This window comes from Paramormyrops kingsleyae, chromosome 12 (genome assembly GCF_048594095.1).
Source record: "Paramormyrops kingsleyae isolate MSU_618 chromosome 12, PKINGS_0.4, whole genome shotgun sequence".
Classification (NCBI taxonomy): Eukaryota; Metazoa; Chordata; class Actinopteri; order Osteoglossiformes; family Mormyridae; genus Paramormyrops; species Paramormyrops kingsleyae.
Genome location: NC_132808.1, coordinates 24,362,129 through 24,379,219, shown reverse-complemented (window position 1 = coordinate 24,379,219; position 17,091 = coordinate 24,362,129). Strand labels below are relative to the sequence as shown.

General features: G+C 42.6%; 1 protein-coding gene across 2 annotated transcripts in view; it reads right to left on the bottom strand.

The window, feature by feature from the left end:
* LOC111849377 (gamma-aminobutyric acid receptor subunit alpha-2-like) overlaps positions 1-17,091 on the bottom strand; it is a 63,875-nt gene that overhangs the window by 12,677 nt on the left and 34,107 nt on the right. Inside the window, exons 7-8 of one of the 2 annotated variants that reach the window (XM_023822189.2) lie at positions 14,371-14,514; positions 4,817-4,969 (exon numbers count right to left, since the gene is read on the bottom strand). In XM_023822189.2, the coding sequence (XP_023677957.1) occupies positions 4,817-4,969; positions 14,371-14,514 (297 nt within the window). The remainder of the gene's footprint in view (positions 1-4,816; positions 4,970-14,370; positions 14,515-17,091) is intronic. The other variant, XM_023822191.2, reaches the window with a different exon arrangement.

Sequence of the window (17,091 nt, the reverse complement as noted above, 5' to 3'; positions counted from 1 at the left end):
TTGTCTACCTGAATATATATATATATTCTTTTGTACATCTTGCACATATTTGCCTCATATTTTCTATTGCATTGGCATTGAAGGTCACCAGCATAATTCTGTTGTGCATAACACAATGACAATAACACCTTTGATTCTTGACAACTGTCACCTTATGGGCTGATCATCGTTTATAAAAGCGGGATGGAAAGCACTGGAAGATAAGAGTAAGATGGCACCAGACACACAAACTGCAGCTGTCATGTCCACGAATTCCTCGCCGAAAACATTTCTGTGTGTCTCTCAGCTTCAACTGAAGGGCCTCGTCTGTAATTTGTACTTAATGGACGGACTTCGATTCAATTTAGACCTTTGACGAGATTTTTCTCTGCCACGGAAATGATATGAGGTGGATCAATTTGCACTGTTCATTATGAACTACATTATTATGGATTTTTAATACAAATACCAGCATTGTCTGGGACCACATGAATCAGGTGTAACCTCCGTTAGTCCTTCTGAGATGAAGACGGGTGAGAAGAAACATTTATTGACATCCTGTATAATGTAAGTGTATCTAATTGCTTATGCAAGGACAAGGAGGATGTTTGGAGTGGATCCATTGATCCATATGGGAAGCAATTCGGCTAAGACATTAACTGTTGCTGACATACAGATTGATTTTGCTCGGACAGTGACCTCAATATACTGCTCTCCATAATGGCATCAGTCCAAAGTATTATTATGGTAATCATCATCATCATTATTATTGATATGGCAGTAAAAAGCTGGTAATATCAGATGGGATTATTACTAAATACTGCAACCCTGACCAGGCCAGAGGATGGATGGACGGATTATTACAAAAAATGTAACAATATTGCACTCGAAAAACATATGATACAACTATAACATAAAAGCTTTATTCCATCCATCCATCCATCTATCCACCCATCATCTAATTATTTATTCCAATCAGGAAAATGGGGGGTAATGGTGGGGGTGGGGGGGCACCCCACCCTGTCTCAAGCAGCATTGGGCATGAGGCTGGGGTACATTCTGGACAGGATGGTGTCTAAATAAATGTTTCATTATTTCATATATATGTGTGTGTGTCTGAGGGTGGGGGCTGGGGAGAATCTAATTGTAATTAAGGTATGTCCAACTTTATAAAAATATACCAACCTTAACTGCATTGAATTGCCTTGACTATACCTGCAGCAGTATTCCTGCCGTGAGCACACACTGACAAGGATACAAATGCTCTAATGGATGAGCACACACTGACGAGGGTACAAATGCTCTAATGGATGAGCACACACTGAGGAGGGTACAAATGCTCCAATGGATGAGCACACAATGATGAGGGTACAAATGCTCTAATGGACGAGCACACACTGACGAGGGTACAAATGCTCTAATGGATGAGCACACACTGACGAGGGTACAAATGTTCCAATGGATGAGCACACACTGACGAGGGTACAAATGCTGTAATGGAAGAGCACACACTGACGAGGGTACAAATGCTGTAATGGAAGAGCACACACTGACGAGGGAACAAATGCTCTAATGGATGAGCACACACTGACGAGGGTAAAAATGCTGTAATGGAAGAGCACACACTGACGAGGGTACAAATGCTCTAATGGACGAGCACACAATGATGAGGGTACAAATGCTCTAATGGATGAGCACACACTGACGAGGGTAAAAATGCTGTAATGGAAGAGCACACACTGACGAGGGTACAAATGCTCTAATGGACGAGCACACAATGATGAGGGTACAAATGCTCTAATGGATGAGTGTGCAGTGAAAAGCAAATCAACTTCCGGACGTGACTTTTGAGCACATGATGTTAGAGGCGTCCGTGTCAGTGCCTGCATTCTGACAGCTGGAGCAGCTGGGAGACACTCAAAAGTAAAAAATAGTCGCAAAATGATATACATCTGTAACGTCAACAAGATTAAAGTGGGACAAATCACCTATTTTTCCTTTGAACTACTTAGAATAGAATGGTCTTAATCAAATCTTTGGTTTATCAACATGTACATATACCAAGAAACAGCTTTTAATTAAAGTCTTGTTTTCAAAGGCCTGGAAATCTGTTCCATTGTGGCTCTATTTCATCTGGCAGGACTCCTAAAATAGCATTTTTGAAGTTGTGTTAATCTTAATTATAAGTAAATAGAACAGCATTACTTGTCTCATTTTAAATCAAACCCTTTAATTCCTGCAGAGGATCCCTCTTTAGTACAATTTCAGTAAACAGAATGGGAAGGAGATAACATCAGTCTGAATGCCACCCAGATTATACAGTATGTGTAAAACGGTATGGATAGCTTCTGTTTTTGAAGGCTAAAATGCTTCAAATTTGTTTCCTTATTTCTCATATATTTATTTTATTCAAATAATCTACCTTAACTGTCTATGTCAAATGTGAGAAGCATTCTGAGGTACCTGTACTTGTATTTTTTAAATGAAAAATATGCATTTCATTTTTGTTTCATGAGTAGTCCTGAGAGTAAGACATACACAATAGATTCTTTGGCCTTTAAAAAGTAGAGTTTATTTCCCACTGTCCAAGGAGAAGTATTGTGAAGCAGCATAAATAGCATATTCCTTAAACGAGAGCTGTGTACCTTCGGCAAGGTGAGCGCAAGTAAACAGAACTAGTTTGATAAATAAGTATTTAGGCCAACAGACATTCTCCATTCAATCAGGTGCTCGAAACTTTCCCAGTGTTACTGAACACTCTGTCACAAAGCTTCTAACTACTGAAACAAGTGTATTATTAACCATTTGTTTTTTTAATCCCTCCAGCAAACATATCAGATTTGCAAGGTTTTAAACTTGTGCGAAGGTGGTAACTTCTGCTGAAGACAATATCGACGGCGGTGAGACGGCGGGTTCGAGGTCAGGCTCGGAGGGCATGCAGCCTCATAAACACCGCCTCGCCCGCTCCGTTGGAGAGATCCGCACGTCGGTGGAGTACGCATGCCGCGTCCCAACTTTTAATAAAGTCCTGAGCATCAGGTGGAATCTGCTGACCGCGAGCAGATGCGGGGGCACAGCAAAGCACCCAGCTGAGGCCAGCGAGATACTGCTAGCCGAGTCGCGGCTCGGACATCTTCCTTAACCGGTCCTACTGAAGGAAATCGAGAAAACAAGACACCGTGTGCTACTGGAGTTTTGAGTTTTGCGATCATTTAGAGTGAGATGGTACAAATCGGATGGAGATTGTCCCAGTGACAGAGTGTCTGCTTGAAGCAGTAGTGGGATGGGCTTGGACCTCTGGAGGCCTGCCAAGAAGGTTCAGCTCCTGGTTAGGACATACTTCACCTGTCTCCCCATGAGGTCTCTGGGGCCAAGAGCTAATAATTGATCGCTGAGTCCCTCCTTAAAGATCCCCTTCTACACTTTCCATTACTCTCCCATCTGCCTTTCCTTCTCTCTCTCTCTCCATCTTTGAGCCATCCTTATGTGAACTCCTCCACTTGATTTCTCACACGTTTTCTTTTGAACAATGCATCTATCAGCAACACTCCACACATACGCCATTTTAATTTCATAGCCCAGGCCTCATTTGGTAAAGAGCAGAAGCTTTTAAAGGTACATTCAGACTATTTTAATAACAAAATATGGCCCATAAAAATGTACATTATTGAAATTACGATTGGGAGGGCAGCTCACTGATTGCATGTGCGACACACACACACACACACACACATATTTATATTTCACACAGACAAACAGTTAATCTGGAGGTTGCAGCTGGCTCAGTGTGGAATAAACCTATCCTGTGTGTTTCTCAGAAAGCCCCCCACCACTGGGCCCCTGAGCAAGGCCCTCAACCCCCTATAATTGGGCCCCTGAACAAGGCCCTCAAGCCCCAACTGCTCCAGGAACTGGCTGACTGGCTTCCTCAAAACATGTTTGTCGCTTTGAACAAAAACAACACAAAAGGTCAACTGTAATGCATGAGAAACACCGCTGTTTATCTCCGCAAACACATGTCCATTTACGTGTACTTGCTATGCTAATTGCTTTCACCTGAATCAATTACCTATCCATCCTCCATCTCCATGAGCATCATGGGGGAGGGGCAGCACAGGGCAACAGGCTGGGATACACCCTGGATGGGATGCCAGTCCATCATTGGGAACAAAACATGTACTATGGTGAATTTCAGGACATGGACTGACGGAGGAAACAGGAGTAACTGGGGACAACGCGGGGAGAACATGCAGTGCCAGAGAGCAGCGGCAGGATTCAAACCCCCAACCCTGGAGGAAGTAAGCAACCTATTTACCCATTTATCTACCTCTGTCATCTAATTCACCCAAAACCATTTACACAGTGGAGTAATTTGCTGAAACAAATTACATTAAATGCCCTACTCAAGTACACTACAGCACTTGAACCCTGAAACTTGAACCCTGAACCTTTGTGTGTCTATCTGCTTAAACGCTGTATTGCTGCTAGTCTGGGTACGATTGCAACAAAAAAAAGCTCATCGACTGAGGTTTCCAACACATTGTACCAGCCCATCTGCAAACAACACAGGGTGCAGTCTTTTTGCCCTAAGCTCCACCTAGAACACACAGGTAATGCTTCTATTTGCTGTTAATGATAAACCTTAATAAGGGACAGCAAGTGACCTGCTCCAAAACCTTCATAACACATGGACGAGTGAACAGTAATGGACGGCAGGGATCATTAATGGTTTGGAGGCCACTGTATTCTGCAGGGGTCCTATCAGGACAGTGAGCTCTGCAAGATCTGCTGCCGTTCTGCTCTGGCTGCTTTGCCCTGGACGCTGTGCACCACTTACCGAAAACGGTCCGGGCTGGCACAGACTCCCTGTTCAGCCAGAAGGAGACCTGGGACAGGATGACGGTCATGATGCAGGGCAGGTAGGTCTGTATGACGAAGTAGCCGATCTTACGCTTCAGGTGGAACTGAGCCGTCATGACAGTGTACTCGCCTGCGGAGAGGGCAGAAGCCAAGGTGAGAAGACGCTTCTAGTAAGTCTGAGGAGTGGCTGTAGGATTAAGGTGGGAAGACGCATTTAGTGAGTCAGGAAAGGTTAGAGGTCAAAGGTGAGGAGAAGAATTTAGCGAGTCTGAGGAGAGGTTAGAGGTCAAAGGTGAGGAGAAGTTTTTAGTGAGTCTGAGGAGAGGTTAGAGGTCAAAGGTGAGAAGCATTTAGCGAGTCTGAGGAGAGGTTAGAGGTCAAAGGTGAGGAGAAGTATTTAGTGGGTGAATCTCAATACCAGGGTCACAAAGACTGTCTTGCCTTCCAAGAACGATCTCGCAAGATCACGAGCACAGAGAGCGTACCAATTGTAGATTTAGATAGATGTGTACTTGTGCACTTGCTGTTCCACTATGCTGTACACCCAGCTGATTACCCCGACCATAATTTGTATCGTAGCATTTAATGAATGATACATGATCGAAATGTCCAGTCTAAATTACTATTTATTCCTGGTATGATTATTTATGCTTTTTTCACAAAGATAGTTTACACTTAATATTTATTTCACCTCTGTATAAACGCTGTACGTGGGTGTTAACCATTCCAGTTCAGCAGTCTCATCGGCCCAAAAAAGCGAAAAACAGCAGGAAAATACTATCTGAGAGGAACGACAGAAACATTACTCCAAATAAGGCAACTCCAATTAAGGTATTACGGCTATGGTTCATGCCTTCTACCTCCGCCATTGCAACAGCAGGCAATGAATCATGGGATTATTCTCATTTGGTAAGGCTGCACCCGATGCATCCTTGATATTTGGGGAGGAGCAAGACCAACATCAAGGGATTTTTACCATCGTCTAATCTAGTTTTCTTAGTATTGGAACTGGTCTTCGGCAATGGAAGAAAACGGAAAACAGGTACACGAGAACACAAGTACGGTCAAGTATGCATATTGGAATTCAGCCAGTGAATCTGAGGTTATAGGTCAAAGGTGAGGAGAAGGATTTAGTGAGTCTGAGGAGGGGTTAGAGGTCAAAGGTGAGGAGAGGCATTTAGTGAGCAGAGAGCTATGAAAAACAGGGTGGAGAGTGTGGAAACAGCACTGAATAAAAAAACAACTGTCTTTTGAGATTTGACTTAAAAGCTAAAATGACTTCCAGATATATTACAGCACGGGACTTGTCTGGACCTTGTAGCGAGATCAGAATATCGATAGTCACCACACTTTAGAGAAACCTGAAAAACATTGGGCGAAAATAAAAATAAATAAATAAAACTAAACAAACACAGTATATTATGGCTCTTCTTTTACCACGTGGTTCTCAAAAACCACCAGCACCAAACAGCTGTAAATGATTGCTTTGCTATGCTGCCTTTTCAATACCTCTGCAGAATAAGTAAATCACACAGCTACTGTACAGAGGACTGGCATTGTCAGCAGTGTTTCCTCAGACGAATGCATGGCTTATCCACGGAGTGTAAGTGCTTTTGTCGTAACAAAAGCACTATTTATAAATGCACACGGCGGCCATTCTTGATGTCGTGCAGGTATTCATGAGCAGTAACAGCTCACTGATCATCAGATGGTGGTGAGGTGCTTCACAGCTCTCGTCTCTAACAGTTCTATCAGTTCTTTAAGGTCGATGCACTCTTTGTGGAGCTGTAAACATTTGGAAATATATTTTAAGGAGCCATACTGATTCACTTAGATTATGATGAAATGTGATTTCAGTATAGATTCTTACACCACTGTCTGGGGGAAGGAAAAAAGAAGGGAATACAAAATTGTGTGTGTGTGTGTGTGTGTGTGTGTGTGTGTGTGAGTCTGTGTTTGACCAGAGAGTGAAGGAAAAGCGGCCAATGAGTGCTCAGCATATATGTGGGACCTCCTTCAGGACAGCTGGAAAAGCATCTCAGGAGGCCACCTCATGGAACTGGTGTGGAGGAGACAGTAGGGTCAGTCAGGACCTGGAGCGATTAGGGTTATGGGCCTTGGTCAGGGGTCCAATGGTGGGATCACTCTCCCGACCCAGGGATTTGAATCAACGACCTTCTGAGTCCCAACCGTCAGAGCTGCCCCCCAAAAATTTTTTTATTTGATACTTTTTTGGTCAATGCAAAATTCCACATATGTCATTTCATAGGTTTTATGTCTTTATAATCATTCTAAAACGTGGAATAATACAAATAAACCTTTCTTTGGGTAGGTGCGTCCAAACTTCTGACTGGCACTGTACATATTCACACACACACACACACACACACACACACGGGGAACCAACCCATCACAGCGCACACTAACACACTATTCACTCACAAATGCACACCTACAGACAATCTGGTAACTCCAATTAGCCTCAGCACGTTTATGGACTGTGGGGGGGGGAAGAAACGGGGAGAACATGCAAACTCCACACACATGGAGCGGAGACTCGAACCCGGGTCCCAGAGGAGTGAGCTAATATATATGAGCCCAAAAATATAACAGTAAGAAAATATTGATGATTCCTGTGACAGGCTGTACTGGGCAGAAGATGGATGGATGGATGGACTATAACACTGACATGACATGGTTATTAAAATTGGCAGAGCTGAGGAGGAATTGCAGGGTCCTCAGTTTCCCTCCTGCAGTTCTGTTTAATTCTTCTGCCCTGCTAATTGGCAGATGAAGCTTCTATTTTATGTAGCGACCTTTATCCCTGAAGATTTGCCAGCTCATCCTAAAAAGGCGTGCAATTTCCTGTCCCGCAGGGGGCGTGTCCTCTCCTCGCATTTCCCTTTCAGGGGTAACCTATATACACGCCGTCACGAGAACCCTATCTAGAAGGGACAGGATCGGCTTTTATCTCCATGTAATGGAATTTCCATGCCTGTCCCAGCTGGGGGAGGAGAGACAAAACCTACAGGGCTGCAATTCTCCACCCGATGAGGCTGCGGCCATTTCTCAGCAGGGGGTGAGGACACCAGTCACACTGACAAGGGAAAAAAAAAACAGCTAATCGGAAAAAAATTACATATAATTATGAATTAAAATTTATAAGCAAGAAACGGTACTTGACCTCATCTATTAGGAACAAACTTCCTAATGGTGCCATTTGTTTTCAAAAATTCTTGCCTGCTAAACCCGGCCAGTAAGCTTTCTGGCCTGAATTCTGTCGCTATGAAGTGGTTCGCCTTCCAGGTTGCAGGACAGTTTGGCTTCTAGGCTGTACTTTAGTGACCCTGTAACCTAGAACCACACTCACTTGGTTAGTAGGAGCCACATAAGTGATATAACTGTGGTGCTTCTGGGCGGAGGCAAGCCAAAGGAAATGGATTATGGTTTATATTCTGTAGGAATGAGTCATGAACGTTAAGGACTGCCTTTTTTTCATAGAATAATTGGCTTTGCTATGTCACCTTCGCCGTAATTACAGGTTTTATTACCTTCCTCAAAGGTCCCTGCATTCACAATTTTACCTCAGGGATATTGCTGCCGTCATGCCTAGCCGACGCGGAGAATCACGCATCTCGCATCGGAGATCACGAGAGAGACGCACGCGGCCGGTGCTCGGACGATAATGGGTGCTTCGGTGAAAAGGACACATTAGATGCTCGGAACCAAGGATCTCCGATCGGGGAAGGGAAGCTCAGAGGGGTACAGGCCACTGGCGGCCCGTCACTGGCACCAGCCGTACGCAAGCAGTGATTCCAGTGAGAGAAAGCTGCCAGGCTTCCAGTGTAGAAGTATGGGAAGGTTCATGCTCGTGTGTAAACTTTATGCGTCACCTGTATACTCAATGATGCAACATGGTATTTTTACAATGACAAATATAAAACACCCTGAAATGACTCAATAGCAACCAACCACTCTTCAAATGACACTGAAAAACACGCATTGTTAAAGCACTACCACAGTCCCTCGTGTGTGACAGATATGTATTTACGTAAATATACTGTATATCTAGCACCAGCCATATTTAGACAAAAATATTGTTAAGAGATGATAAGTTAATGCTGGGATATTCATATGACATTTGCAATGTTAGAATAACTTATTGTAGTAATTTGTGAGATATACAGGACAAACTGAGTCTGCCTGTATTTTTGATGCCATTTTGGCTCGTGGTGTATCATTGGGGATCCCTGTCGCCCCACAGGGCTGAGATTTTGGACTAAGTCCCTGCTCTTCATGTGTGGGGTTTGCATATTCCCTCTGGTTTCCTTCGGAGGCCCAAAGACCCGTGCTTGGATGAACCCGTCTCTATAGAGAGTCCATCTGGTGCCAGTATGTACCCTGTGATAGACTGGCACCTCGTCCTGGGTCTCTCCCTTCCTTGTGCCCCATGCTGTCTGGGATAAACTCCAGGCCTCTGTCTGGGCATATACTGAGTAAATGACTTGAAGATGGATGGATGGATGGATGGATGGATGGATGGATGCCTTTCTGTGCTGCCTAAATCAGCGCCACGGTAAAATTCATGCCCACTCCTTGCCTAAAACAGTTTTCTCCAAACATTATTTTTTATGCCTCTTTATAACAGTTGTGTAACGATATCTATGCAAAAATATGTGTCTGTAAAAAGAAGCCCGATTCCGAATTTAGTGACTGAGCACAGTGGCACTGCTTATGTAATGAGTGGCATTTATTTTGTCACGAATGTATCCACTTCCTGCCCTTGCAGTTCCACGCTCCTCCGCTGCTCCACATTCATAATTGCCTGGAGGTCTCTGAACTTGGAAGTTTGCAACAATCCCCCCCCCCCCACCTCTGGCCTTGGTGGCCTCGTGTCCCATATTCTTCCTCTCAATCAAGAGTAAAGGAGTAGGGGGCCAGTCTGACAAATTTCACATGATAACTAATGAAGACGAGGCAAGATGCCCTCATTACTGACTGCACGTGCCCCCCTCCCCCCCCCCCCCCCCCCATTTGCACTGGCCCACGCAGTAGCCCAATAATATCATGTGACCCCCACGGCCCAACTGCCTGAAGTGCAAATTGGACAAATTACACGACATGCTGCATTTCATGTTGTCTTTGGCTCAAATGTCTCATTTTTGGATACGGTACGAGGCAGACAGTATCCAATTAAAGTGGACAAGAAGCAACTCAGGGACAGTGACAGCTGGGAAAGGAAACACTGACAATAGGGAATACTGGGTTGTTCTAATTGGAATTTATATTAAATTCAGAAGAAGACGCGGGAATCTTCTGAAAAAGCAATGTGATTCAACAGTGCTTAATGAAAATGGTATGAGTCACACAGCTAACTTCAGCTATGATGGTTTTAAATGCAGTTTACACAGGGAAAAATGCATCTTTCAAATGCACCATCCATCCATCCATCCATCCATTTCCTATACTTGTCCTTTTTACCCTGGAAGCTAGGTACTTTGTGGTTCTTTTAGCTTTGACATTGCTGCTGCTGGATACACTCTGAAAATGAAATGAAACATTTCTTATTTACCAGGAAGGACCTGAAGTTCAGTCCCACCTTTTGCAAATATGCTGCCATTTTTACAGTTAGTGTTACAGCGATACTGACCAAAGTAAGAGGCTGAGAATATGGCTACAGCACGGGTGAAGCACCAGGCCTTTGCTGAAACACACACACACACACACACACACACACACACATACACGCACACGTCGGGTATACCTATCATTATGGGGCCCACTCATTCACTTCTATGGGAAAATGCTAATGCTAACTATGACAACCTTAACCCCCAACCCGCCCCAACCATAACCATAAGTAACCAAGCAAAACACACAGTTTTTGCATTTTTAGTTTTTTCATAGCAGTCATAGTAAAATAGAGTTTTATAAACTAGGAAAGAAACTTTATAGACCAGGAAACCGGTCCCCATAAGCGAAAAAAAAACGGACATTTATCACGTTATGGGGACATTGCGTCCCCATAAGGATAGGTATACCCCCTTGCACACACACACACACACACACACATTTGTATTCATATCTTTTTTGGGACCATCCTTTCATTTCTATGGGAAAAACTCTAATCTCAACAATGACAATATTAACCTTAACCTTAACCCGGCCCTAACATAAATAACCAAGACTTTTGTTTTACAAGACAAATAAGACATTTTTAGTTTTTTGATCGCAGTCACAGATTTTTTAAAAATTGTGGGGACCAAAAAAAAATCCCTACAACATCAAAATAACAAATGAACACACATGGCATTGTGTTGTATATACATAACCCACACACACGCACACACACATACTGTATATTCAGGACTTCCTCCAGTATGATGGCATGAATTAAGCCTCCTGCCCCACATTCCACACTGCAGTAATGTCACTGTGTAGCACAGCAGTTTTAATTACACTCCAGGTGTAGTGCACACTAACGTGGCCACGGCCCCGATGCACCCTGGGAAGGGGGGAAACAAATAAGGTCTTTGATACAACAAAGCCCCTTAATCCAGCACTATTGTTCATCCTGGTCCTTCACCAGCAAAAACAGAAAGAAAAACCATAAAATCACGAGCACTTTGTGATATAAGTACCTTCAGAAAGTATTTTCCCCATTTGATCTTTCCGCACTCTGTTCTGTTACACCTTAATTTGAGTGCATGGAAATAATTTGTTTCCCACTACACCAATAATAAATTCAACATTCAGGATGCAAAAAAATACTTCTTATTCAACTTTAAAGAATGAAAAGGCTCACGTCTCATTTAGAAAGGTAATCACCCCAGAGCTAATTCTTGCCAGGTAGGCCTCTGGCAGTACTTACTCCTCTGAGTATGCCTGCACGGGCTTTGCACATCCCAATTTCATAATTTTTGCCAGCCTCCTCCGTGCAAATTTGCTCCGACTCAGCGGGCAGCATTTTTCAGGCCGTACCATAGATCTTCAATGGGATTTAGGTCCAGGATTTGGCCAGGCCCATACAGGATGCTAACCTTCTTGTTTTTCAGCCAACTCTTTGTAGTGATTGCCATGTGTTTTGGGCCCATTGTAATGCTGGAACATCAGTCTTCTCCACACGTAAATATCTGTTGTTGAAACAGATGCTCCTCCAAAAATTCCCAGTGTTTGGTTTTCAGCCATCATGCCCAGCTTCCCAGTCCCTCACACTGAAAAACAACCTCACTGCATGACGCTCAATGACAGGGATAGTGTCACCTGGACAACTGCTTTCACTTTAAGTCAAGAAGTCCAACTTCAGATTCATCATACCACCAACATCTTCTTCATGAAACTCCTGCGGTCTGTCACATGGGCCCTGTCAGCTGCCATGTGTGAATTAATGTTAGCCTTTCTCAGAAGTCACTTCAAAAAAGTCCAGAACTGTCTGAAGACATTGCTGATCTCTAGACCGTGATTCCCGATTTAGACAATGAGCTCCGCAATTCCATCGGTGTTGCTGCTGGTCTCTTCACTCTCATTCAGTCTCCACTTTTCTCCATTGGGTAGGAGGGCCTGATCTGGGCGGCATCTGAGCTCTTTCATACCGCTTCCAATTTCTTACAACAGACAATTCTTTACGGAAGTTACTTATATACATCAGTATATAAGTAACTGCATTTACATGGATTTTCAGTTGATCTTGCGAAACAACAAAATGAGAAATTATCAGTGAATATATTGTGAAGGCATTATACATCATCTAGGCTGCACAAGAAGAAATCCATAAATATATATCAGGGAAGCCTTTTAATTAAATAAATTATGAAATAAAGTCAGTGTGAGTCATTTCAGGTATTACCTTCGATATGATAGTCAAAGCAGTGAAGTGATTCACTGGATAGGTTGAAGTCATCCATCTGCGACTGCGACGTGATGATCTTAAAGGTTGATATGAGGATTTAACCACATCTACGTCCCTCTGGCAAAGTATCCATTCTCCTGATCGTTGCAGTTTTTGTATTTCCCAACTCTGAGACTCGCGCACGCTTTCATTGAGATTCTGCCTCGATGATAACCGCGTGCATTTACGTAACCAACGTCAGCGCACGCTCAGTGGATCTGTGACTAACAGATCGGAACACAGACTGAACGCTAATTTTTTTACTGAGGGCCAAATTCAACGATAAGGACTTTGGAGATGATCTCCATCACACTGCACAATGCAGTGTCTTCGCTATTGATTTGTTTTGCCTTAATTGAGCTGCCTTGCGGCATTTTACAGTTTTTTTAAATGTACTCAAAAGCAGCACTCTGTACTTTAGAACAGCTCTGCAAAGCTAACGACAGTGTTTTCATAGTGGGATGTCTCAGTAAACATCTAGCAGTTATGACTCATACATAAGTATTATATAAATAGGAAAAATTAGCCCCGGTCTGCCTTTGAATCACAGAAAGTTGGAATGTTTTAAATAAATAAATTACACATGCAAACTTACTGGTTGAGAATTGCTCATGATTAATTTACTTAGATATCAAACCTTCGGCTACCAGTTTAGTCTGGGCTGTCGGGTCAGGTTTGTGCTGGTTCATAACACACACCTTTCTGGCACTTTCTGTTTACCCCGCAGCTTCCCCAAATGCTGGCCGATCTCACGTTTTCTGTGACTCATGCACGTAAAAGCACATCGACAGCTATGGGCAGCTAAAGCTAACAGAGGAGCTGCGTCACACATGCACGGAAATTTGCCCTGTGGACATTTAAACCTTTTAAACCTAGGCAACACAACTAGGTACCAAAACAACCAAACAGCACACCATAAGAAAACTAAAAAAAAATGCTGTTATGGCGCCCCGTGGAACTCTCTACAAACTATCAACAGCTGCATGAACACTGGTTTCCTAAGACTAGAATGGAACACATTTAATGAAAATCGATCCTTTATTTACCATTCACACAAGTATTTGCTTTTCTTGGCCTACCCCATCTTGCTATCCCTGAGACACGGAGACTCATACAGGTGAGAGAAGATTGTGTTTTAAGGCATTTCTTGCCAATCCTGCTGGAAATTGTCTCTCTGAGCCTTTAGGATCCCATGGGATTTCTTGTCCCAGCTCCCTTCTAGGAACCTTTCGATTCCCAAGCCTTTACCTGAGTTCATATGAGTGCTGCACTCATACCCCGGCAAAGTGGAAAGTCAATCCTGGCCCCAGCTAGTACCATTTCAAGTGTAATCGATCGATCTGTCTGTCTGTCTGTCTGTCTGTCTGTCTGCCTGTCTATTTATTGTTTGTTCGTTTGCTATTATTTATAAATAGGGGAAACCTCTCAAATTTCTTTTCCTATGAAGGTGCCAGGATTTTTGTCTATGTGCCTTATATAACCATGAAAGCAAAAAATAAATGCCAGGTCTACTGACCCAAAATTCGTCATTCATCACATGGCAGAATGCAAACAGTTGTCTTCGGGTTGTCGTGCAACAGCAGAAGAAAATGTCGGACACAATGAAAAGATACCGAAAATCACACGGAACCTTGGGAACTTACCGGTGCTCGATTTGATGGTCTCCTTCCCAACTGTCTGCCCAAGCAGATCATACTGGTTAAGCCGGGAACCATCCTCTGCCACTACAACTGACTCCGAGGCATTGCGCGTCCACGAGTACGTCACCTCCGTCATCGTGTACGCATCTGCGGAGCAGAGCACACCAGGAGGCAGGATGAAAACTGCTTCTTCCAAACACAAGAGATAACAAGAGATAAAAACACTTTTGTCTCTTGAAAGAAAAGAACATTATTTTAATTATTAACAAAACTACATACATTCAGCTAGATTTATACAATACATAATGTGTGCTACTATATTGTCACTGTTTATTGAAAATTAACAATTGAGGCTTTTTACTATAGATGCAGTACACCTATTGTCGTTTGTGTGATAATGTTTGGCAACTAATTGACCAATGAAAAGATGTTTCATTAAGTCACCTATTTAACAAGTATTTAGGTGTGTAAAAAATAACATTTGAATGTCTATGCTGTTCTACGTTTATTTTGTAAAGCAGTTTCTGAGAAAATGCATCTATTCACCCTCCTGAAACAATGAATTTTGGAGATATGTGTTTGTCGTCGGACGGCAAGGCATGAATTGTTGACCTAGACCTGTGGGCCACGTGTGTGGAGTTTGCATGTTCTCCCCATATCATCGTGGGGTTTCCTCCAGGTTCTCTGGATTCCCCCGACAGTCCGATGACATGCTAATGAATTGGAGCTGCTAAATAGTTAATGCGTGTAAATGGTGTGTGACTGTGCCCTGACATGGGTTGGTGCTCTATCCTGGGTTATTCCCTGCATTGCACCCTTAGTTTTCAGGATAGACTCCGGACCCCCGACCCTGAATAGGACAAGCAGGTATGGAAACTGGATGGATGGATAGTATTAAAGTATTATCAGGTAATAATGGTATTTAGCTTTTTTTCTAATTTGTTAATTTAATATGGTTAGTTAAGCATATTTAGTGTTTTGTTTAATTTTTTCAGATTTTTGTTACTCCACAAACCCAAAGTAAACAAGAATGCACAGGATGCTTTGATAATGCAAAACCAGTGGGAATAAAATCTTTATTCAATCTGGGTTGCATTTCATCTGATATGGTGAAAACCGGATTAAAATGTGTTTGTGTTCCTTATTTCAACGAAAAGCGCATTTAGCCATAAAAAGGATACAGCGTCCACACCCACACAAGCAAAATTTCAAATCTGCCGCAATTGCTCAAATATAAATGAACGCTTCTCAATATCCAGTGAGTTGAGAATTCAGCCCACACTGAGAGAAGATTTATGAGGGCAATATACCTGCACCTTCCGCTCCAAATTGAGAGGTCTAACAATAAATAATGGATTTGAGTTACATACGTGAAATCTGATGTAACAAGATGTTGTTCTTTCCTGAGCTGAAAGACATTTTCTTTTGTAAATGTGTTTGTGTCAATATGGCATTGTCTTAAAATGCACACTTAGAGCACTACATGCTGCAGGTACTGCTGAAATATTTACAAGTATTTATAAAATGCTTTCATGACAGAAACAAATTACCATCCATATCAATGCAGACATGTTTTGATAACACTTTAATAGAGAAAAGCCCATGTACTGGGCTGGATGTCTTTACGTACATTATCTGTCTTTGCTAAGGGGTGTTAGTAACATAGGAGCCTCAGGTAGTCACGTGACACTTCGGTAGATGAAACACAAGCCTCACAATTAAATCAGGTCACAAAACACTGGTGTTCGCCATGAGAGAATCACAACTATAATCATTATTGTTCAGCTCCAATAAGAGATTTTTAATATTCCAAATTTCATACAGTTTTATACAACAAGATTTTCATGAAAACAACTCACTTACAAGGCATAACAATTTGTAAAACTTGGGCTCAAAGCTATACCTTATTAAATTAAAAAAAACTAAAAAAGCTTAAATGCTTCACAACCAGAAGCTGAGCTTGCAGTGCCGAATCTCTAGTTGCTGTACTTCACAATTAAGACAGTTTATATCACAAATTCTCATGTTATCAAAAATCATGCTAATGACCTCTACATTTTCTGACACAAATTACTCCTTTCTCCTCGTTTAAATTTACCGGCATGAGCTATTGAGGTTTGTTCATCGATTTCCGCTGGAAAAGCTACAGTGAAGAGTGTGGTGAGGCTTAGCTTTTGATTGATTTTTCTGACTGATCGATCCACTGATTGATTTCTTTAGATTCCACATGGCTATGTTGACACTTGGCACTGAACAATCAGAGCAACACTGTGGAATCTGCCCTTCTCTGGATCTGTCTGCTCCCATCTCCCTGCACATGGCTGGATATAAGCAGCACTCCTGCCCAACCCCTCCAAGAACATTCTGGCAAGTGAGTTGGTAATTTATCTCCACATCAAGTGACCACATGACATTTTGGCTTCTGGAGGCACTGTGAGCTATAAACCACACTGTGTGTGTTTCTCAATATGAATACTCGACCATACTTGTGTTCTCTTGTACCTGATTTACATCATATTCCATCGCCAAAGACCTGTTCCAAAACGAAGAACAGAAGCACAGAGGATGGTTAAAAATCCTAGGATGTTATTCTTGCTCCACCCCTAAATATCATTCATACATCGTTTGCCAAGACCACATGTACGATCTATCTGTTTTTGGTATTAAGAAACACCTTTGGAGAACTAAGAGTTTATCCATCGTGTGGACCAATTTGTAAGAGCA